This window comes from Macaca thibetana, chromosome 1, assembly GCF_024542745.1.
Source record: "Macaca thibetana thibetana isolate TM-01 chromosome 1, ASM2454274v1, whole genome shotgun sequence".
Classification (NCBI taxonomy): Eukaryota; Metazoa; Chordata; class Mammalia; order Primates; family Cercopithecidae; genus Macaca; species Macaca thibetana.
In genome coordinates this window covers 99,858,457-99,883,160 of record NC_065578.1, presented here as the reverse complement: position 1 = coordinate 99,883,160, position 24,704 = coordinate 99,858,457, and the positions used below count along the sequence as shown (strand labels likewise).

At 38.4% G+C, this 24,704-nt stretch overlaps 1 protein-coding gene across 7 annotated transcripts in view; it reads right to left on the bottom strand.

The window, feature by feature from the left end:
- CDC14A (cell division cycle 14A) overlaps positions 1-24,704 on the bottom strand; it is a 172,235-nt gene that overhangs the window by 53,594 nt on the left and 93,937 nt on the right. For all 7 annotated transcript variants that reach the window (XM_050745054.1, XM_050807490.1, XM_050807497.1 and 4 more), the window contains exons 7-9: positions 23,367-23,429; positions 10,873-10,960; positions 3,067-3,297 (exon numbers count right to left, since the gene is read on the bottom strand). In XM_050745054.1, coding sequence (XP_050601011.1) covers positions 3,067-3,297; positions 10,873-10,960; positions 23,367-23,429 — 382 coding nt within the window. The remainder of the gene's footprint in view (positions 1-3,066; positions 3,298-10,872; positions 10,961-23,366; positions 23,430-24,704) is intronic.

Genomic DNA, 24,704 nt, shown 5'->3' with positions numbered 1-24,704 from the left:
AAAACTTTAACAAAATTTTTAAAGCATTTGTAATTAAAGGGCTCCCTGCCACAGCATGACAAGATGTTGAAAAGTGTTCTATTTATACCAAGTCAAACACCAATTGCTTTACAGTTCCAGGCATTTTCTGAAAGCCCTATAGAACATCAATAATCACATACTGGAATATCACAATGTTGCTGTATTTTAGATTATTATTTGTGGTAGAGAATTTCAAGAATTGATAGCCATCTCTTTTATCAACCACAAAGTGAAATGCAGATATTGAAATGTAATCCCCAGCAAATTGTTTTCTAGTTTATCTCTGTATAAAATACTTTATGTTGAGACATGACATATTCATTCCCTTTTCAGTAGCTACCAAAGTTCATCTGACATAGGAAAGATTCTTTCTCCCTCCTTCTTTTAGTTCAATTAAAAGACTGAGTGCTGCTTGAATTCCCAGAAAATTAAGCTGACTTAATTAGGGCAGATGTCAAAATAATTAACAAGCCTATAGTAGATAAGTATGCTGTGAAAAGCAATAGAGCTGTAATTAAACCAAAGGTGTAATCCCTATAAAAGAACCCTCTATGTGTGTGCAAGTGTGCAAGTGGAAGAAAATGAAATAACACTCTCAAAAAGACATGACCACATGTAAATGTGACCGTCCTATACAAGAACTGAATTCAATGTTAAATTGATTTAATATAAAAACATCTACAATACAGACCAGGTACAGTGGTTCACACCTGTAATTCCAGCACTTTGGGAGGCTGAGGCAGGTGGATCATCTGAGGTCAGGAGTTCAAGACCAGCCTGGCCAACATGGCAAAACCCCATCTCTACTAAAAATATAAAAAATTAGCCAGGAGTGGTGGCGGGCACCTGTAATCCCAGCTACATGGGAGGCTGAGGCAAGAGAATTGGTCAAACCCAGGAGGCAGAGGCTGCAGTGAGCCAAGATCACACTATTGCACTCCAACCTGGGTGACAGAGCGAGACTCTCTTTCTCCAAAAAAAAAAAAAAAAAAGAGGAAAGAAAAGAAAAAAAAAGAAATCTGCAATATAAAATAAATACATATATTTTTTAAAAGGTAAACATTCACAGGTCAAGGATATAGAGAAAATATCTGTAATAAGAATGTTTAACACCAGAGAGTTTTATTTGCACAAGGTCTCTCAGGTGAGAAATACTATCAAGAAACACACTGAGTTTTAATGAAAGCTTTGCAGTTCTTCTCCTTTGAATTTGTCACTCCAAGATACAGATGGCTAATCCACAGATAAACTCTATGACATAGTAATAATAAAACTACTTGAACTAGGAAATAAGGCCAAATTAATCACAGGAAAAAAAATAATTTTTATGGCACAAAACTAAACTTTGAAAGAGAAGACAGGATTATTTCCTGCTAAACATTGATATAAATGTTCCCATTAGCTCTCAAGTTCTACTGATGTTTAAAATACGTGACATGTGGGCTTTTTCTTGGACCTGGGCAATACTGAACAAAATGCAATGGAAAAGCAAACAGGGTGCAAATGAATCACATGGGGACAAGCCAACACACTGCCACCCCACTGTGGCCTGAAAGGAGCACCCACAAATGAGCCAGCAAGTAACACCTTCCTAACAGACTCCAAGCCAGAGACAAGATATCCCACAAAGCCAGGGCCCATCCTGCTAGCTAAGGGGGAGGTTAGGGAGGGAGAGCTCTGTCCACCCAGGAGGAGGGAGCCTGGCGTGGGGAGCCCTCCTCCAAACCCAGGCCACGTGCTGCTCATTTCCATCTCTCCGGGTCTCTGGGAAACCGCAGCTTCCCATTTCTGCTCACATGTTCACAAAGTACCTCCACCTACTCAAATCTTAAACATAGAAACAAGGGCCTACAAAACGGCATTTTAATTTCTGTCAGAACCAAAGCCATACTCGTCTGAATAAGTCAGTTACAGCAGCACTAGGCACATGAAAAGAACAGCACCCTCCCCAACACCTACTAGATGATTAGCATAAAATGAGAGGGAAACCAGGTCTAGCTCCAAAACCACGAGCACAGCACCACCCAGCGACACTAGGAGGAGCTGCGCGTGAGGAACTCAAGGCTCCAGCCCAGGGCGGCCCAAGTGATTTCTCCTCGCCGAAATCAAAGACCCAGTAAAATATCTGGAATATTTCCAGTATTATCCATACTGAAAGATCTGGAGTGGAATGGATTTTGAGCCTCCTCAAAGTCTAACAACTAAGCTTAGAGCAAATGGCATGTCATATTTTCTGAGTAGCTGACATGGGGTTGCCAGATAAAATACAGAATGCATGTTCCCTGCAATATTTGGGACACACTTATACTTTTTGTTTTAAAAGTATTCATTGTTTCTCTAACATTCAAATTTAATTAGGCAGCCTGTATTTTTATTTGCTAAATCTGGCAATCCTAAACCTTCTATACTCTGAACAACTCCTGCCCCAAAGTATCCACCTCCAGAGATCAGAGATTTGCAAAACCAACTCTTTAAGTTCATTCCAAGAGGCAGCATCACATCAGCAGCATTGTAAGCTAGCCGATTGTCCCTAGCAACAGGCATGGAAAACACTCTGCTCCATGAAGCCAAAGACTAGCAGGGGAGGGATGGGCAGAGACTGGAATGGGGGTCCAGATAACTGGGTCATAAAACAGAACCACGACAGTGCAAGAGGATGGGGAAGAGATGAGCAATTCTGAAAAAAAAACAAAGGAGAGGGGAAAACTAACAACTCCTGCCTCTTGAGGATTTCACCTGTTTAAAGGTGTTCCTGCAGCCTAAGGACACTACTACTGTAATTTCCCCTCATTGTAGTACGTGGGCCTGGAAAGGTAAGGTCTGAAAAACTGGCATATCAAGAAAGCCACACCACCATCAATTGTCCACACCCAAGCAATCATTTCTTTAAGAAGGGGTTACTAAAATGAGTTTGTGTGCCAGTTGTCTCAAATTAAAAACCTCATTGTGTTCTAAGACACGAAACAGGTTTTGTTTTGTTATTTGCTCTTCTTTGGCCTGTCCCTTCGATAAACGCAGCCACCACCACCGAGGCCTTGCACACACCTTTGCAGTGAACGGCGATGGCCCCTTCAGTGTTCTCACAGATGTTCAGGAACCTTCGCACGATGTTGTCACTGGGTGTGCTGCCATCTATGAAGAAGAGGTCATAGTGCTCGAAGCCAGCGTCTGTGAAGCGCTTTGCCTCATAAATCTTTTTGTTCAGCCTCACAATTGCAGTCACATTATGCTTTTTGAAATAAGGAAAGTAGGCTTCAGGGGCGTGAAGAGGATAACCTAAAGGAAGAAAGGAGCAGTAAGCAAAAGGCATGCATTTCATCTTCCATAACCCAGAAATACAAAACTCTCAACAATGAAGTGTGTAAATCTCAACAAAGCTTGGGAGGAAAGTGTGTTGCGTGAGAGAAAAGGTCACAGCAAGCTCCTAAAAGCATCAATCTTCATAACTGTAAGCACCATAGGAGGTTAAAAAGAAAACTTCTCTAAGTACAGGAAATATATCATTAAAGTTCAAAATCTCAACCTCTAGATTCGAATTCTGGGAGCACACTCTTCCGACTCCAAAAACAAAGGCATTCTTGAAGTACTCGAATGTGCATAACAGACCTAGAATGGTTCGTGGTGACTTTATTCTCCCTTGTGCTTTATTCGCCAATTGACAAATATTTTTCAACTACAGCCAAACCTTTTTTGCCATATGTATAGCTTTAATTTGTAGTACAATGCTCCCCAAAAGCAATTATTATTAAATACCTACTATGTACAAGTCACAATTGCATATCATTTCAAATTCTCAAAACCATCTCTTAAGAAAGGCTAACTCCACTTAACATATTAAGAAACTAAAAGAGGGGGTGTTGGGGAGATATTGGTCAAAGAAAACAAAATTTCAGTTAGAAAGGAGTATGTCCCAGAGATGTATTGTACAACATGGTGACTATAATAATTTGAAAGTCATTTAGAAAGAAGAATTTAAGTCTTCCCACCACAAAAAAAAATGTGAATACTTAAGTAAAACTTGACTTAGCCATTCTACAATGTATACATATTTCAAAACTTGTTGTACACCATAAATATATAATTTTTATCAATTAAAATAGAAATATTTTTTAGTTAAAAACAAAAAGAATAACTTTTGTAGATACCTCCTTTGTTTGAGGGAGGAAGATGCTCCATCTTTAAACCCCCTTTTATTTTTGAGCGGCTCCACCATCGTGTGAGTATTCCTGGGAGCTACGCAGTCAGCTGGGTTACAGACCTAGCCTTAGCTAATCAGCCAAGGCGACCACTGGGGGCGCTGGCCATTGCAGGCCTTTCTTGGCAGCTCCAAAGGTTCAGGGGACTAAGTTCCCAGCACACGATGGCCACATCTGTAACCCATTCAGGATTCACTGATCCCTAACATACCAGCTGAGTGAAATTATCTCAGTTGGAACCCATTCATGATGGTAGGTTCCAGGGGTGGTGGCAGCCAGCAAAGTGAATCAGACTGTTTCCGTGCTGTGTCCTTGGCTATATTTCCTGCTGCCTTGGATCCCTGTTATGCTAGTCAGCTCTCAGCTCCAAGCCAACTCTCTTATGTTCTGTGACACTGGGGCTGGAGTCCATATACGTCCTACATTTCCCAGACTACCTTTCTATCTGACTTCCTATTGGTTGTAAAAATGGGAGGCACTAAAGCTCAACCTGGGGAGGAGGAAGGAACTTCTTCCTGTCCTCCTGGCAGCATCACTTCAGCAGCAGAAAACAGGAAGCAGCCAGAGTTCTCAGCTTACTTTGGCTCTCATACCACCATCCTGCTGCATTCACCTCTGAGGCTGGAGCCCTCACAGTCTCCATTCCTCAGCCCCCAAATCCAAACACCAGCTGTGTGGCATTCCCTTCAGAGGTCACAGCACCAACCTTCTGGCTCCTCCTCAGAGCTCCCAGGTTCTGCTAACTCCACTTTTGTCCCTTTCGTCCCCCCAGCCTTAAAGGTACTAGCTGTTTTCTCCAACATATTCTGGTTTCTTCAGTGTTGCCTTTTTACTTTTTAGTCTTTTTTGAAACAAACTCCTTGTATTAAATTCTTTATGTTTGAAATGCCTGGTGTGGTTTCCATTTTCCCACTTGGATCCTGTTCATCTTTTAAGCCTAGTTCTCCAGCCTTCTCTTAAAGTCTATGAGCCACCCAACATATTCCAAAAACTGCCTTTTACCAGAGTTAGACAGCCCTAACTGGTACACTTGGCCAGGTCACACAAAGGATGAAGACAGAATTGGAAGGCAGGGCCAATTAATCCACAGCTCAGATATGTGATTTTCACAGGCCATGTTGCTTTTGAGCAAAGAGGTAATACAGAGCTTATTTAAAATCTTTTTTGTAGAAACAAAAACATATACAAACATGGAGAAAACATGCTTTTCTAACCGCAAAAATCAAGTCTGTTTTCCCAGTTGGTTTATTTGCTCAAATTATTTCCCTGCAACAGATTTATAGCCTAAAGCAAAAAAAGAACTGTAGTTGGCATTAAGAAATAACAGTTTTTCTATCATGTTTGGAATGGGGAGGAGAAGGGCTCATAAACACCTGGAAAGCCTGCCCTGCGTGTGGCGGGCTGGTGAGAGCTTCTGCCTCCAGGTTGCTAGCATGCCTGGGACCGCAATTGCCTAGCCCCTTCTTCCCTGCAACAAAGGCTGCAAAAATCTCTCCTTTCACATATGAATTTCCATCATGAGTAAATGGCAGCATAGCTAATATGCCTAAATAGAATATTAAGAGAAACGATATATATCTCTTTTGAGAAAAAAACACTGGGCAGAAATTGTCCAAATATGGCAACAGGGCACTGAAATAACAATAACAACAATAATTGCACCTAACATTTATCAAGCACTTACTATGTGCTAGCCACTATGCTAAGTGCTTTATGTGGATTATCTCATTAAAACCTGCAATTACTCAATTTCTGATGCCTGGAAAAGCTGGCCCATACACATACAACTAGTAACAGGTACAGCCAGTATTTCAGTCCTGACAGATTCCAACACCCGTGCTGGGGCTAATTTCAAGTAAGATTCAACTTGATTCTATCTGTTAAGGCTCCAAATAAGAGAACATGATATGAGCATGAGCGGTTAGAGTTGGTGAGCAGGTTTTACAAAAACCCGTAAAACTGTTTAGAATAAATTATAAAACAGTGGAAACGTCCTATGACCTGTGAACAACTGTGTGTGGCTTTTACGGATGTACGTGGGTGCTTTTTGTGAGACTGGTTTTAGCAATGTGTATAATGTGCCGACCCAGAGCTGATGGAGCCTTCATCCGACCCTTACTCCATCTGGCCACAAGATGGTGCGCCGGCATCACTGAACCACAACAAAGTCGTGGAGGTGAGCTGACCAAACACATGAACAGGGTATCAGAGTCAAAAGAGATTTCTTTATTCATCTCTTCCCAGGCCCTCATTTCAAAGTTCGAAAACTGACGAACAGCAGAGTCAAATGACTAGTCCGCTCAGTCATTATTAAAAGTAAAAACTACAAAATGAGCAGGCAAATGTAGAAAGACATAAAATCTGTTGATTAGGCTAGTTAACGATAAAAATGTAACCATAATACCTGCTATCTAATAAACGCCTCTTATGTGTGCCCGATACTCTGCAAGGCACTTCATATAACATCTCTAATCCTCACTAGGTGCCTGCAGTGAGCATCATATTTCTCCCACTGTGATATACAAGAAAACTGATGCTCAAAGAAGTTGTGGAACTCACTGAAGCTCACGCAGCCAAAAAGGAATGGAACCAGGCTTCAGCCTGCCCAGGCTCTTTACTAAACAGGACACTGGGCTTCTGTCTTTAAAAGAGCAGGCTAATGCCTCGAATTGTTGGGATTCTCAGTCTGAAGCTATCTTTCTGTGTGTGTAAGTGTGTGTGTGTGTGTGTGTGTTTAAATGGAAGTGAGAATGACAGTGACACTTAAGAGACATTTTTACAGAAAATCTGAAATCCAAAGTATCTGTTTCATTCTGTTGTTATCCATCACTTATCAATTCAAAATTGTTTAACAAAAAAAAAGTAGGGTTCTTCTCTTCCCCACTGTCAAAACAATGTGAATCAAAATGGCTAAAAGAAACTCCTAGTGTTCCCTGTTGACACAAACACACACTTAAGGCTCTTATAATACATTCTGCCCAGATCCCAAGATTTTACAGCTTCCTTTAGCTACCTCCTAGCAACAGCTTTTTGATCATTTCTTTAAAACCTCAGCTTTTCTACTAACGAGCCTCTAAAATGACTTTCAGCCTCCTCAGAAAAACAAAGGTTTCTCAATTCAAAAAAAAAAGAAAATTACCAAGATGTCACTGTAATTGGATCAGGTTTCTTAATTCCATCATAAAATTATTTTCTCAACTTCAAAAAGAATTTATAAAGTTAAAGTCCTTTACAAAAAAATATAGTGAAGCTTCTAGTGAATATCAGATCTTAAAATGGAAATTCCAGTAAAATAGCAATATTTTACCAATGGCAGCCTTAAGTGAAATTGTTCTAGGCATCATAAAAGCTAACAAAGATGAAATAAATGTACTTTCAGACTTTTTTATGTCAATATGAGAGGGCACAATATATGCATAGAATAAAATACGCATATAGAGCAATATCTTAAAGTGATTATTTCTTGATTATATTATGTTTTTAAAGAGCTTTACTCTTTATATTGCTTAAACTTTCTAGAGTGAGTGTGTACATCCTCTGTAATAAAATTTAAAAGAACACATAATTCAGAATTAAATAGACCAATGTTTGAATCCACACGCCAACAATTACTGGCCTATGAACCTGGACGAGTTAGGTAATTCCTGTACGCCTCCAGCTTCTTTTCCATAAAATAGATCCCACCTGCTCCAGAGGGTTGTTCTGATCATTAAATAGATGATGTGTGTGCAAGAGACTTAGCACCCTTCCTGGCAGGTAAGTGAATGGTAGCTATAATTTTTCCCCATATTAAATACAGGACCAAAAAATGTTTTAAATATTTTTGACACTTACAACTTATATACAAAATATGCATATCCTTCTATCTAGTGATTGATTCTATTTCTAACAATTTAGAGAAGAAACTACAGCTGCAAAAAGATGTATGAACATCTATGCCAACCACAGCAGTTTTTAAAAAGTGAAAAACTGTTCATCTGGTTAAATAGATGATGAAATTTAAAAAGAAAAAAAAGAATAAGAATAAGTGAAAAACAACCTAGATCTCATTCAAAAATAAATTAACAGGCTGGGCTCAGTGGCTTAAATCTGTAATGCTAGTGCTTTGGGAGGCAGGAGGATCGCATGAGCCCAGGAGTTCAAGATCAGCCTGGGCAACATAGAGACCTCATCTCTACTAAAAATTTAAAAAAAAAAAAAACCTGCCAGGTATGGTGGGACGTGCCTTGTAGTCCCAGCTTCTTGGGAGGCTGAGGCAGGAAGATCATTTGAGGACAGGAGTTCAAGGTTGCAATGAGCTATGATCACACCATTGCACTCCAGCTTGGGCAACAAAGCAAGAGCCTGTCTCTAAAAAAAACAAAAGCAAAAACCAAAAATAAATTAACACAATATGGCACAGTCATATGGTAGAATAATATGCAATGCAATCATGGAAAATGATTACATGGATCTACATTTACTGCTATAGAAAGAAGTCGTGATATGTTAAGGGAAGAAACCTGGCTGTAAGATAGTAACTATGTTATGATCCCACTTTTGTTAAAAAAAAAAAAATAATATTTTCAGCCAGGCGCGGTGGCTCAAGCCTGTAATCCCAGCACTTTGGGAGGCCGAGGCAGGCGGATCATGAGATCAGGAGATCAAGACCATCCTGGCTAACACGGTGAAACCCTGTCTCTACTAAAAAATACAAAAAAACTAGCCGGGCAAGGTGGCGGGTGCCTGTAGTCCCAGCTACTGGGGAGGCTGAGGCAGGAGAATGGCGTAAACCTGGGAGGCGGAGCTTGCAGTGAGCCAAGATCCGGCCACTGCACTCCAGCCCGGGCAACAGAGCAAGACTCTGTCTCAAAAAAAGTAAATAAATAAATAATAAAATTAATATTTTTAAAACGCATGTATCCATAGAATACACAATGTCTATATACATAAAAACATTTTAAATGGCTTTTACAATTATACCTCTTAATTTCTCATTAAGAAAACATAGTCAAACACATGAATCACAAATGGTGAAAGTCTTTTGACCTTGCCAAATACCCGACAACAAAACTACTACTGAAACAATATCCCTACTAACATTTCCTGGGCCTGAGTCAGGTAATTTGCACAGAAAGCAGGTTTAATCAGTCTTATCTTGAAAGGCCAACTGTCAGAAAGCAGTTTCCTCGGGTTCTCAACATGTAATTCCTAACAACCCAAAATGACAGACCAAAACAGATTATTTAGCAAGCTTATAAGTGAGAAGATCAAATTCTGGCTTCACCATCGAGGTATCCTGTTTGTGAGCTTAACTCTCTAGACCTGGATTGCCCATCCACACAGTAAAATCATGATTCAAGCAGAGTTCCCTATTAGATACGCCACAGGTATGAAAGGATAAGCATATTTATGAAAGCTCAAATTATAAAACCTAAATGCATAAATAACAATATGCAATGGAACGACATTCTAGAATATTATGATTAAAGAAAAATAAATCTTTTTTTTTTTTTTTTAAGAGACAGGGTTTTGCCATGTTGCCCAGGCTGGCCTTGAACTCCTGGCCTCAAGCAATCCTCCCACCTCGGCCTTCCAAAGTGCTGGGATTGCAGGCACATGCCATCATGCCCAGCTGAAGAATAAATCTAGACGAGGGGTTTCAAGTTAGGTTCCCTCAGAACACTTGTATTCCACCTCTATGATCAGATAGAGAGAGAGAAAAGGGTGGGGAGTAGGGCGGGAAGCTATTCTGTTCATGGATATTTTTCAATTTTATGTACTTCTCTTATAAATTATTCTTGAACCTCTGTTGTCTATCATTACTTGTCTTCTAGGGAATGTTAGTAGATAGAAAAAATTAGTAAGTAGAAAATATGCATTAATGGGAAAACTTGCATAGCTGATCATGTTTTCTTCAAAAGGTTTATTTTTAGTTTTGCTTTTATTTTTTTCCTAAATATGTATGCCCATGGCAATAAAAATGCTGCAAACAAGTAGTTTAACCACTGTCAGCCGGAAAATTGTACCTAGTTGTCACAATGGAACTAAGTGTATCAGTGTAGTGGCAATGTTTAGGAGCCCTCCTCTGGTTTGGAGTACTAGTTCTGTCTATTACTTTGTTACCTTGGGCAAATTCCCTACTAATAAGGCTCAGTTTACTCCTCCCTAAAATGGAGATAACAATATCTATATCTCATAGAGTTGAGTGTTAAAAGAGATAATGCTGTAATTTGTGTAATTAACACCTAAGTATTCAATAAATGACACACTGTCTTCACCATCATTATTCAACATGGTGTTACCCAAAGAATACCTTCATGTGTAGCACTCTACCAACAAATAAATCTGAGAACCACTGAAAGAATACAGCAATCTGCTTATAAGTTTGACCAGTTTGTTTCTCAGATTCTTCTCTAATAATTGGGGGTCAGGTAAAGTGAACATCCTATTTATGGCAAGCTAAAAATTTGTTAAGTTCTAAAACAGTGATTATAGCTCCACCTACTGGAAGTACAATATTTAACACACTAGTCACCACTGTTCAATTTTTTAAATTGTGAATAAATATTCTTTGGAGAATATTACCAAAGAAAATAATTATCTGAGGAAGTTAAGAAACTTAGAAAGATAAATCAAAATAAATGTTTGGATGGTAAAGGAAAAAAAAACCTACCATTTTCAATTTTGCTTTTAGGATGTGGTCCACTAAATGCTAAAAATTTTCCTGGAACAATCCAGTTGAAGTCACCATTTTCAACTCGCTGGCAGAATTTTGTAAGAAAAGAGAAGAAAAATATTTTATAATTCTTATACAATTTAGGAAACCCTTACAAATTAAACCGCTTTTCACTCTTAGTACTAATTAGACATACATGTAGACAAATATACCTTAAAATAAAAACATGCACCTGATTCTCAAAATGCTATTTTGGAATTCAGTCTACTTTAGAAAAACTTGTGTCTAGACTGTATGAAACATTCAGAAACTTTTATTTACGGCAGAGGTATTTTGCATAAAATGTTTGTTTCCCGGCCACTCTGCAAAGAAATGAAATGAAAACAAACATTGCTTGTCCTAGCAATAAATAAGAGAAAATGGGAAATATGAATACTTTCCATGACTGTAGTAAACGTGTTTTAAACAACGAAAAAAAATCTGTAAATATCAAGCTCATGATGAATACACTTCCAATTTTTTTTTCTCTTTTTATAGAGCTGATATCTCTTGTCAATGCCGATTTTTAGAGGGGGAAATGGCAAAAGGCAGGAGCGAGGGATACTGGCACATCCATTCCACAAACCAGAGTCAGACAAGCTGTACTCTGAGGGCTAACAAGACTCAGACAAATGACATACACAGAGTCAGGTGCTCCTCCACTCCAGCTAATGAGACACCTTGCAGGAAAGCCAACTGGACACAGCTGATCTTCCAATTGAATTTTCATCTCTCTTTTTAAAATGTTGACTTTCTAAATTAAGTTAACTCCTATGAAACCAAAAAAACATGCTTGTTGGCTGACTTTGAGCACCAGTTACCAGCCTCTAGTCTATACATGCTAAGAGATCCTCAGAAAAGGCTGAAAGACCAAGAAAGTGGCCAAGCACCTTCCCATGGCTCCATCATCTCCCCCATTTTCTTCCCTTCCCCATGTGCCTTTGAACCATGGGACACTGGGGCATGAGTAAGGTTACCCCAAATTTTGCAGTCATTGGGAGGCATTTGTGCAATGCATCACAAAATACATGTATCACCTCTTTACTTACGCTGTCTTTACCACCACCACCCCCTCCCCACCTACCCCTACCCTTGCCTCCTCATCTCCATCCTCAGGGCAGGGAAGCAATGTTGTTCTCTTCACTGGGCCATCCATTACTATTCATATAAAAAGCTTTCTCCCCCATTACATGGCAAGGACCTTAATAGTACAAAATTGACCCAAATATAGACTCTGTACTCTACCATAAGTACACAATAAATATTCGTTAAACAAATTGGAATATGGCCATCAAAAAAAACTGCAGCCACTACTTTAACTACTTAAATTGCCCATTATCATTTCCATGAAAATCAAAACTTGGTTATAAAATATAATTGTCATTTTTTAAATGCAGATGTTTCTTCCCAGTTACAAAAAGTTATATGTGACACTGTGCATACCATTTTATAAACATCTGAACTGCATTTAATCTAATTGTAATAAACATAATATCTCCAGCCGGGCGCAGTGTCTCACGCCTGTAATCCCAGCACTTTGGGAAGCCAAGGTGGGTGAATCACCTGAGCTCAGGAGTTCAAGACCACCCAGGGCAACATGGTGAAACTTCGTCTCTACTAAAAATACAAAAAAATTAACTGGGTATGGTGGTGTGTGCCTGTAGTTCCAGCTACTTGGGAGGCTGAAGCAGGAGAATTGCTTGAGCCCCAGAGACGAAGGTTGCAGTGAGCTGAGTTCGTACCACTGCACTCCAGCTTGGGCCACAGTGAGACTCCATCTCAAAAAAAAAAAAAAAAAAAAAAAAAAAACTCCAAAAGGCCCTAAGTAAAATCTAAGTTATTTTATGAGTGTTATGAATGTTATGAATGCACATGTGAAATTAAACCTCAGGCATAGCTTCTATTTATAACAAATAAAGAATCTAATTATGGCAATTAAACATTTGCTTGTTTAATAAAAGTCTCAAATTAATTATCCAATATCTCTCAAGTAATTATTAAGCTTAAAATAGTATTTGAAAATCCAAGAATAAAGGTATGCACTAATCATCAAGAGACTAAAACCAATTCTTTATGAACAATAAAAGAAAACAGGTTCTACAATCACTATTTCTGTATCCTTGACCATCAACCAAGTAGGTTAGATAAATACACTGTGCAATATCTCTTATTTGGATTACAGAAATCCATTTGGTTAAATAGCAACCTTTTATAATTAATCATATGGAGAGAGGCAAGGGACTCCCTAAGATACATTCATTCACAGAACCAAAAGAATATGTTTGCAAATCCTCCTACTCATAAAGATAAATAGATAATATTGGGTTATATTCAGCAGCCAGGATAAGGTTGATGGAATAAACAAAAAAGATTAGGTCTTAGATCTAAATCTGAGAAAAAAATTAATAAGAAAGTTATAGCTTTTTACCAACCTAATATAATATATGCTTACTGTGGTAGTCTTCCAAAGTTAATATTTGTGCCTTTATTCCTAGTGAATGACACAAATGTCAATATTTATCAATAACAAAATACTTTATATGACACAAATTGGTTTTTCTAATTAAACACACACATACACTTCAAAGAAATCTAGATCAGACAGGAACTTAAGGTACTTTCCAACCCTACCACATTTTATAAACAAATATCTAAGCAACGATGAGGCAAGAGTATGATTTCACCACTTCTGATCTAAAGCCTACTACCTACCAAATACTATGCAAAAAAAAGACAGATGTTCTTCACTGTAAGAAAAACCCAAAATAAAAAAATCTGAATTCCTCAAAGTGATACATTTAGGTGTTGTTATTCACTGTGCCGTAGGATTCTCCAGTCTACAAAAGATTCACAGCTTTCTTTTGAATAGTTCACTCTCTTGGTGCACTCAAAATATAATTTGACTAAAAAACGTGAATTTTTTACAATTCTTTTTTCTTTTTTTTTTTTTGGAGATGGAGTCTCACTCTGTCACCCAGGCTGGAGTGCAATAGTGCAATCTCAGCTCACTGCAACCTCTGCCTCACGGGTTCAAGCGATTCTCCTGCTTTAGCCTCCCAAGTAGCTGGGATTACAGGTACAAGCCACCAAGCCCAACTAAATTTTTCATATTTTTAGTAGAGATCAGGTTTCACCATGTTGGCCAGGCTGATCTTGAACTCCTGACCTCGTGATCCACCCACCTCAGCCTCCCAAAGTGCTGGGATTACAGGCATGAGCCACTGCGCCCGGCCAATTTTTATGATTTCTACAAAATGCATCTGTGACTCTAAAATAGTCGTCACAAATATATTTTTCAGTCCAAACACTGAAAACTATTTGACCTTTTTACTACTGTAATAAACCTACAGTAATATAGAAAAAATGGTCTTTGAGGTTGACGATTACAAGATTGATTCCCTTTATCAACAGATGTGTTTTCTAGGAAAACATGCAGAACAGTTTTGAAGCGCAATTCAACATTCATTTAAACATTTGCTGAGCCTTTATTATATATCTAGGACTGTAATGTAGCGTCAAACATGAAACAATACAAAGCATTCTCTGTGCTTTTACAGAGTCCAAAGGCAAGTGGGAATGACAAATAACAGTAACAAAAATGGCAGCAAATATGTGGATACCACTGACTCTTTGTTAAGCACTACTGTATTCTATACAACTTAATTCTCATAGCAACCCTACGAGGTAGGTGTTATTCTCATCTCCATTTTATCCATTAAAGAAAAAGTCACATTACACTTTGTAAGTGTGATACTAAAAGTACATAAGAGGAATGACAGTGGCACAAAGACTATTTTGAAATTTAATAAGGTAGAACCACAATGGCTTTTTAAAATCCATTTAAGAAGTGCCTTCTTTATATTTCCCTAACTTCTAAAACAACAAAACAGTGTTGACAGTATAGTTGTATCACATAAACGCAAACATGCTGTAAGGATGGGCACTTTATGAGCTTAAAGCAAAGTAAATATTTGAATTATTTCATTTAAGTTGACATGCCATCTGGCTTTAAATAATAATCAAACTCTAGATTATTAATTTAGACTTGCTTTTGAGGGAGACGGTGCGGTGGAGGGAAAAAGGAGTGTCCCATGTGGATGACTGCTTCACCTCTGCTAGCATCAGCTGCACCAGAGAGACGGTAGGTTGGAAAACATGTAGGGTCCCATTCCAACAGTCCAGATCAGTGAACACCTCTGCTGGTACAACAACAGCAGGGTGCAAAACTCCTGTGCACATTTGCAGATGCCACTCCAATGCTCAAGACGCAAAGATGATTTGGAGTCAGCAGCACATACATGGTTGTTGAAACTTGGAACTGGATGCACTCAATCATACAAAGTGTGTATAACCAGAAATCATGAGGCCCTAGAGAACCCCAGCAAATCAGGGTGGGCAAAGGAAGAGAAAGGACTTGAGAGGGAGGCTGAAAAAGATGGCTAGCCATGGACGGAGAAGAAATCCAAAAGACAGCACATTATAAATCAGGGAAGGAATGCGAATTGGAGAGCGACCACAGAATAAACCAAGTAGGAAGAAGAACAAGCATAGCCACTTGGTTTTACGAACCCTTGTGTCAGCAAGAACAGTTTTAGTAGAGGCCAGACCATAATTAGTTAGGGTCGAGACTGCTCTCTTAAGAAGTTTGGAGATAAAAGAAGGAAAAGATACCAAACAATCATGAAAGAGGAAGAAAAAAAGCCATGGGGAATTGTTTAGGACAGGGTAAGTCTCAAAACATTTTATAGACTTAACCAACGTGATCTTTGAACTAGCAATGGGTGTAAGATACGGAAACACTGGGTCCCCTCACTTTTGCAATTGCAGTGGCCAGGAAGTAATTTTGCTTCCTTAAACGTGAGGATTTAGAGTGGTGTAATGAACGCTACCAGATGGCTGCAGGAGAAGGCTTCTTCTAATAGTTCTTCCAATATTCAAATCGCCAATGGGAGGCGCACTTCCATAACTGCTTCAGGTGGTGAGGACATGCCCACATACTTGCATTCTGGGGACTGCTTGACCCCAGTCCTATGGCAGTCCCGTATTTCCAGTTCCATAATCCACCAACATGTAAAGAAGGCAGACCAAGCAGCATCCAGATTACATTTTAGTTCGCTGTACAAATTCTAATCCAAAGTCTTGAAGCATCATAACTTCAGTGTTCAACAACATTGACTCCTGCTGTTGACCCGATGTGACTTGTTGAGAGATGGGAGGCCTAACAAACTTTACTGTTTCTCAAGGTAGGTGCTAAAGAGCAATTGTTAGGACTCTACACAACCTAGTCAATCTGGAAATTTACTTACACAGTGAAGGGTGACAGAGTCAACCTGGAGATAGTCCCCAGTCACATATTAAACTAAATTGATGTTGCATACAGAACTGGTCTTAGATTAAAATATCTAGCAATCTGTATTGTAAATAACTGACTTAGAAACAAAAAAAGTCACTCTTCCAGCATAGATTGGCTGCTGATAAAAGAAATATCATTTGAAGAAGTTATCTACCGTGGTAAATTTGTCCCTTGGAATATTACTGCAAAATCAGAATGGATTCTTAACTAACATGTTTTAGGCACTTTCCACAGAAAACAGATCATATAAAATATCTTGAAATGTGCTATACTCCTGTTTTTAGTATTTATTCACACATTTATTCATTAGTTCTTTCATTCCACAAATAATGACTGCCCACTATGAGTGTGCTGTGCTACTAGGTTACTCATTCAAACAAAGAATAATAAGACACAGTTCCTGCCCAAAATTACCCACAGATACAGGAAAGACACAGATGTGTAAACAGAGTACCACACAAGGCTACATGAGAAGAGCTTCCACGGGGTTGAGAAGGACTTAACAGTCAGCCGTGTAAATACAGTGGACCAGAAAGAAGAGTTGACCGGCAGGAGGAGGGAGCAAGAGCATGTGCAAAAGCTCAGAAGGCGCCACCTGGTTAGCTGCGTGGATTTGGGTATGGGAAGGGAGTGGAAAAGGACAAGGGTGGAGAAGAAGGACAAGCCCATGTCAAGAAGGGCCTTCTGTGCTATAGTAAGGAGTTTGCATTTCCTCCACACCTTTAGTCAGTGTGGAGTCCATGAAGGGGAAATGATAAAACAGGGGAATGATATAATCAGACTTAATTTTTAAAATCTACACCCTGATAGTAATGTGAAGTCTTGATCGAAGAGGCCTAAGATCCAAGAAAGACCCAATCCCAGGCATCCAGAATGAACCCATGCTTTTTCACAAACAGTTCCCAGATGGGCTACATTGTAATGTGGCCAAAATAATGTGAAATCACTTTCTAGAATAGAAATGGTCTTTCCCCAAAAGAGCACCCTTCAGGTGAAGATAGCAATAATGATAAACTGAATTGCTTGAATGTCTCAGGAACAAAATAGTCCACATTTCAGCCTGTCGTTGATCAGTGAGAAATTTTGTATCACAACTAAATTGATAAGCATAAAAATGGGGGCTTGGGGCAAGACTCAAATATGGCAACTTCTGCAGAATGAGGCACAAGAATACATGGATTCTATGATACCAGGTGACAAGAGTAAAGGCTTTAACCCTACACATGGAGAGATGATATTACTGGTAGCCTCCTAAAAAACAAAAAAGAAAAAGAAACATTGGGCCTAGCAAATATATGGAGCAAACAGGAGGCATTTAATATCTGTTCAACAAATGAACTGAAAAGCTATAAGAATGCGGCCACAAGGAGCATGGTGTGGCTACTTGACTCTCAAATAACAAATGTTCATCCGCACACCATTATTTCTGTAAAACAAAGCTTCCTAACCAGTGTGACCAGAATGGAGTTGCCTGGGCAGACTGGAACAGCCAGAGTCCCCAGGCCAGTTGCCAACAGCTATGAGCTATAATCACAGGGTGTTGAGCAAATATTATCATTTTCTCCATGTGCCATGATGAAAAAACAAAAGGAAGCCCTGTGCGGTGACTGTTGTAAAGGCAGTAACCAGTGCCTCTGTCATCAGGCCTGCAGGCCAAGTGTGGCTCTAACTTCTGTCAAGACAATGGTAAAGAAGTGGCCTGGATTTTTCACATTTAAAAGTACAGGATCAAGGCCACAATAGTTCGATATTCTGGAAAATATTCTCATAATTTTGTTTTTCACACCCAAAAAAGGAATGACTTATGGCAGGGGGCAGATAATGGCAGCTAGAAAATAGCTCAAAGAAAAAAGTCAAAGTACTTTCTCAGTTTTGAAGTCGTTTTTGAACTTTTAGTTTCACCTAATCCCCAAATAGATATTTAAGGAGACTCCTCGAAATTGCATGGGCTGAATTTTGAATGGGGTAATAAATGTAAGCCACAGTGATGAGGAACCTCCAATGTTGCCACTGAAGCACCATTTCTCTGCATTTCTTCTCCCAAACCCAACTAAGGACACTGCTACCGCATCACACTTCCATCATCAAACATGGCAAGCTTTCTGGTAAACAGTGGAAAGCCCTTTGGGACAAGCAAAATAACAAACTAAAGACACAACTTCAAATTCTCTCTGATAAATAACAACTGCTTACCAGTAGCATCTTGAACGATCACTGGTGTTTGGGCGACATCTTGTTTGGTAAGGACAGCTACCCCCCAAAAAAATAGAAGAAAGCTGACTGAAGGTAGACTCTGCATATGGGTGCCACTTCCAGGTCTTACAAGCAGAGTATTAGACTATACTAGCATTAACCATTAAACTTTACTATTGAAGAGCATAGTTCCTCACATACCTACAGCTACATAATTTAATTGAATGTTCAAGCTCTATCATCTTCATTATTTTTCCCTAGGATAAAAGGTCAACTTTTATTTTTCTGAACTAGATTTGAAATGGCTAGATTTCAAAGGAGTAAAAGTTCTCAAGGTTCTCAAAGTATGTATTCTTTGAGAATACCTTAAGAAGCTGTTGGAGAAGCATAAATGTTTTGACAGTGATTCTTAGAGGAAGGTTTTAGACCATCATCTCACAGTTACTTTTCTGGACTTTCCCAGCATACCTGCCCAAATTTCATGTCTGATTGGGGCAAATGTAAGGACAACAGCTTGGTAAAGGACCTGGAAAGACCACATTTTGGAAGATACTTTTGCAAGATGGAAGCCAACACCTGGTGTTGTTTATCAATACTTAATACAATGGGCCATTTTTAAGTCACACGAAAATAAAGCAAGAGCCTGAGGTATCTCACCTCGAGCTTTCTAAATAGAACAGGGCTTTGAAATTAACTCTCATGTGAACAACAGATCACATGAAGCAAGGAGATATAACCTAGGCTTCACGTCATACTGATGGACTACGACAGTACATTGGCTAGCCTGTCCTTGCAGAATCCACACTCTAGCTACATGTGGCTACTATGCACTTGAAATATAGCTAGTCTAAATTAAGATATGCTATAGTATAAACTACACACTGGAGGCCAGGCGTAGTGGCTCACACTTGTAATCCCAGGACTTTGGAAAGACAAGATGGGCGGACTGCTTGAGCCCAGGAGTTTAAGACCAGCCTGGGCAACATGGCGAAACCCCATCTCTACAAAAAATACAAAAATTAGCGGGACAACGTGGCATACACCTGTGGTCCCAGCTACTCTGGAGGCTGAGGTGGGAGGATGGCTTGAGCCCAGGGGGTCAAGGCTACAGTAAGCCTAGGTTGCACCACTGCACTCCAGCCTAGGTGACACAGCGAGACCCTGTCTCAAAAAAATATAATAAATAAAAGAAATAAACTACACACTAGGCTTCCAAGGCTTAATTCAAAAAAAATGTAAAATACATACATCATTAATAATTTTTATAGTGCTTACATGTTAAATGCTATTTTAGGTATATTAGTAAATATGTAAACAACATATTTACAACAAGTAAAATGTATTATTTATTTCACTTTCATATTTCTATTGGACAGCACTGCTTTAGACCCTGGAATTGCAGGAGGAAGATGGATATAACCTTTTGCAGGATAGGCAGAGGTTTATCTGTAGACTTTACACAAGTGTTTCCCAAATTCTGTTGACCTCATCACTAGAAGCATTTATAAGTAGCACTCTTTCTGTAAGATTCCCCTTTAATCTCACATAGAGATACAGTCTTACTGGTTTAGGCTTTTTGTTGTTGTTGGGTGTTTTGGGGTTTTTTTTGTTTTTTTTTTGTTTTGTTTTGTTTTGAGCCATATCATTTACTAAACATACTTTAGTAAAGAAGTGCCTTTGAAAAGTTGCATCTTGAACATCCCCTAATCATCTAAGGTTCACAGTCTCACCAACTGCTGTCAACAATAAAATTTTGCTTTGAAAACTACACTGCCTTCATTGGAATACTGACTTTACTGGAGCTAATAAAATGTATGAATTCAGCTATTCCACAAGTTCACCAAATATCATACTCACTAGAACAGGGCAAACAGCAAGAGAAATCTGACAGGAAATGACTGGGCCCACAGATTGTCAGAAAAGAGTTCCTTTATTCATTTATTCCTTCAGCAAACATTTAAGAAATCAAGAAACTAAAATTTAAGAAATACCTACCACCTGCCAATCACAATAGTGGTTTTCTATTTTACAGGCTTTATAAAAGAATAGATAAATCACTCTCAAAAAAAGAAATTGTTTGACAACATTTTCCAAATGTTCACCAAAACTGACTGCTCCCCTCCCATCACCTAAATGGTTGTTGTCAAGGTGAAAGCATGACTACCTTCTTGTCAGATTTTTGTTTGTTTGGCTGGTTTGTTTGCAAGAATAAAATTGTACTGTCTGCTTAAGGTTTTTCAAGATTTTTTTCAACTAACCCTCAGCATCACCATTAAAGTTAGAGAAAAAGGAAGGAAGGAATAAATAAAAATTCCACTAGTTTTCTCCTTGAATTGCTCCTTCTTCTCACTCACCCCTTCCAACCCCCTCCCACCTCCGTCTCTGCTTTAATTGGCTTTAGTGTTTGGCTGTATATTTAATAATTAATACAATGGGCCATTTGCATTCTTCATGCTCATATACATGGGGCAGAGATCCAGGTTTTGGGGGGCTCTGAAACTTACCTAATTTGAGGGTCCAACTTAGAATAAAAAATTATTAACACAAAATTGGGTATAGGACTGTAAAAGGTGCCCATACAAGTTGGGGGTTGAGGTTCTCTAAAATTTAAGCTTCGTTAGTTTCAAAGTAAGTCACCTCTGGTCATATAATGTAGATACCTACATGTGTGGGCTAGGGAGCGTCTTACTATCATTTGTTTTATTACAAAGATGGATTTTATTAAAGCACTCTTCCATATCCTTTCTTCTCAACAAACATTATAGAAATCATTCCAAGATAACTGGTATAGCTCAATTCATTTTTTAAAATGACTGCATAACATTCAATGATTCAGATGTACTACAAGTTATCTGACCTTCTTTCTTATAAGTATATATTCCCTTTGTTTCTAATTTTGGGATTTTAGAGGGGAATGGGTTTTTTTTTGTCACTACTAAAAATGCTTTTATGGTATTTTTAAAAACACTCTTTGGGTTTTTTTCATAAATTGCATTAAATGTATTAATTTTGGGAAAAGTAGCAGCTTTATGATGTTAAATCTTTCTATCCAAGAACAAAGTATCTGTTTTTCTATTTGGTCATAATTCCATCCATAGGGAATTTGCAACCTAATAAGGAAAATAAGGCTTGTACGCAAATAGCCATGATGTAAGAAAAATGGAAAGTACAAATTGTAACACATGAAATTGGCCGGGGGTGGGGCAGGAGTACTCCAGAGCCGAGATCTAATCTGTGCAGGATTTTAACACAAACGAAATGGAGGAGGGGGAGGTTCAAGGGATGGGGATCTGGGAAAAGGCAAGCTCAACCAGGCAACAGGGATATTCAAGAAACAGTAACTAAGCAGTTCAGAGGAGCTGGAACACAGAGTACGTACAGTGAAGAAACAGGAGATGCGGCTAGGAGGGTAGGCTGGAGCTCATCACAGCTAAGAATGCCAGGACAGGAGAGTTTATCCTCATTTCAGCAGGGCAATGGGAGAAACAGCCAGTTTGCAGCCAAGAACAAGACAAGCAAGATGAGAACCCTATTTTAGGATCACTCAGGTGTGTGTAAGGCAGCCTGGGAGGACAAGGGCCGAGCTCAGTTAGAGAACTATTAAAACGAAAGGTCCACAGGAAAAGACGTGAGACCTGAGTCAGAGGGAAGGAAGTGAGAACAGAGAGGAAAGACAGATATAATTAATACATCCTGTGGCACCAGTAGAAGTGATCCAAATACTCACTAGGTTAGGGAGGAAAACAAAGCAATGTTTCTAGCCTTGAGCCTGGGTGCTCAGTAGGATGGTAATGCGGTAACACACACAAAGCAGAGGACCATGTTTGGGTAAAAGATGATCAGTTTATTTTCAGATATGTTGCATTTAACATGGAAACAGAATATCCAAATAGCCATATTCTAGACTAGGGCCCCAAATGTGAGGGCTGTCCTTATCGTACTAAGGATAGAGATAAATCGTATTACTCCTCTGGGGAAACCCAACAGATGAATTCACGTTCCAAGAATGTTGAACCTACTCACATTGTACAGGCTTCTCATCTTTCAGAAAAAGTTAACGACCTCTAGACTCCTTATCCTACTGTTCTTCAATATCTCCTTATAGCACAACCCAGCTTGGAGATAGCCTTTGCCTACATTTTGAGCGGTCAAGACATTAATCAAAAGTTTTGTAATGATGCCACGGGGAAAAAACATTCAGCCAACTTTTAGAACTAAGTAAATTCAGCCATATTTCAAAATAAAATTTATACAATCAAAAATATTATAAGGCGGCTGGGCATGGTTGCTTATGCGTGTAATCCCAGCACTTTGGGAGGCCAAGGCAGGAGGATCACTTGAGCTCAGGAGTTCAAGATCAGCCTAGGCAACATGGTGAAATCCTGTTTTTTAAAAAAAAAATTAGCCAGGCATGGTGGCATACACCTGTAATTCTAGTTACTTGGAAGGCTGAGGTAGGAGGACGGTTTGAGCCTGGGGAGGCAGAGGTTGCAGGGATCCAAGATTGTGCCACTGCATTCCAGTCTGGAGAAAAGAGCTAGACGCTGCCTCAAAAATAAATAAATAAATGGTACAAATTGTTTTATTTTAAATAAAATCTGATTTCTAAAATAAAAGTAACATAATTTTACTACCCTACTTAGATTTTTCTTATAAATTTAAGGTGCAAAGGGATTGTCAATAAATATTTGATGACAGAATATATATAGACATGTTGTTTTCCCAAAATAAAATTTTGATGACTCCTGATTCAAAGGAAATAACCAAGGCTGAAAGGACAAAACTGACCACTATGGAAAACTCCAGAATGCTTTTATTTAGCACCCAATCAATTTGCGTGTGACGGGGGAAAAAAAATTAATCAACATGAAATTATGTTTTGTAAAAAAAATTTAAATGTACAAACCTCATAATGTTCATATTCATCCACATCAAACGTCTCAAAGTCAAAAAATCCATGTTGTAATCCCTAAAAGCAGAATTTGAATTAGTTTTTCCACGCTAAATTGATAAACTCTACTCATCATTTCTGGAACTCCTACTTGCAGAAATGATCCTCACTAATCTGAAGAGATCGCTTAAACCTTTGATTTTTAATGCATATCTAGAAATCTTTTTATATCACTGGTTATACTGCATTAAGACTGTCTTAGAAGTGGAACCAAAAAAACACTTAGAATAACATGAAAAAAAGCCCCACAAAAGATGCCTTGATTTCTAATTTACATCAGTTTTGTATGTAAAATTATATGTATAAAAAATGAAACAAAACAAATTCATATTTAGAAATTGTTGGGAACTAGACGTAACTATAACAGAATATATCATAGTGATTAACTTCTTTGTTAGGAGAAGAAAAATCAATTATTCTTATGAGTTTCTGTTTTCCTTTTATCATATGAGATATTTAGCCCCCCAAAAACCCTGCATTTTTTACCTTTTTTTTTCTTCCAACCCGTAAAACTCTTAATATTTCTACTTAATAGGCCCTTATTTGTCCCTAAAACTCTACCTTGGGAGAATCTGTTTCATGATGATAGTTTCTGACAAAGTAGGATTATACTTGACTGCTCTTACAATTAAAAAAAAAAAAAACTTGGTATTTTTATCACAAAGAAAAACTTCATACTCCTTTTTGTAACTAATGACTTAGAACTTTTAAAAACTATCCAGCTAGCTCAGATCTAATATTTTAAAGAGAACAGAGAGTCTTTTATTTTATAAATCATGAAGCTATACGGATTACAACAGAACACAAAACCACAGGTACATTTAAAAGTTACATGATCAAGTCATTAAAAATAGAAAAAGAAACTAGCAAGCCAAGCTCCAGTACATCTATCAGTGTTTTTTCAAAACACAGAACATGCACCATCTGCATCAGAAACACTTAGCGTAATTCATATTAAAGAAGCCGACTCCTGGGCTCCACCCCAGAACTATTAAATCAGATTCTCTTTGGTTGGGGCCCAGGATCACCTTGTCAGCATAGCTTCCCAGGTGATTCTTATAAATGCAAAATTCTGATAACACTGGTTTAAACAACCCCCACAGAATAAGCAGAACAAATTATTTAAATTAGTCCATCCTTAAAAAAAAAAAAAAAAAAAAAATGAGTTCATCCATATGCACCTTTCCCGACATAAATGTGAGAAAAATATACACTCTGAAGTTTTCTCTGTATTTTCAAAGTGTTTGCTTATATCCATGTATAGTAGTTCACATAACATGGAATATAAACTAT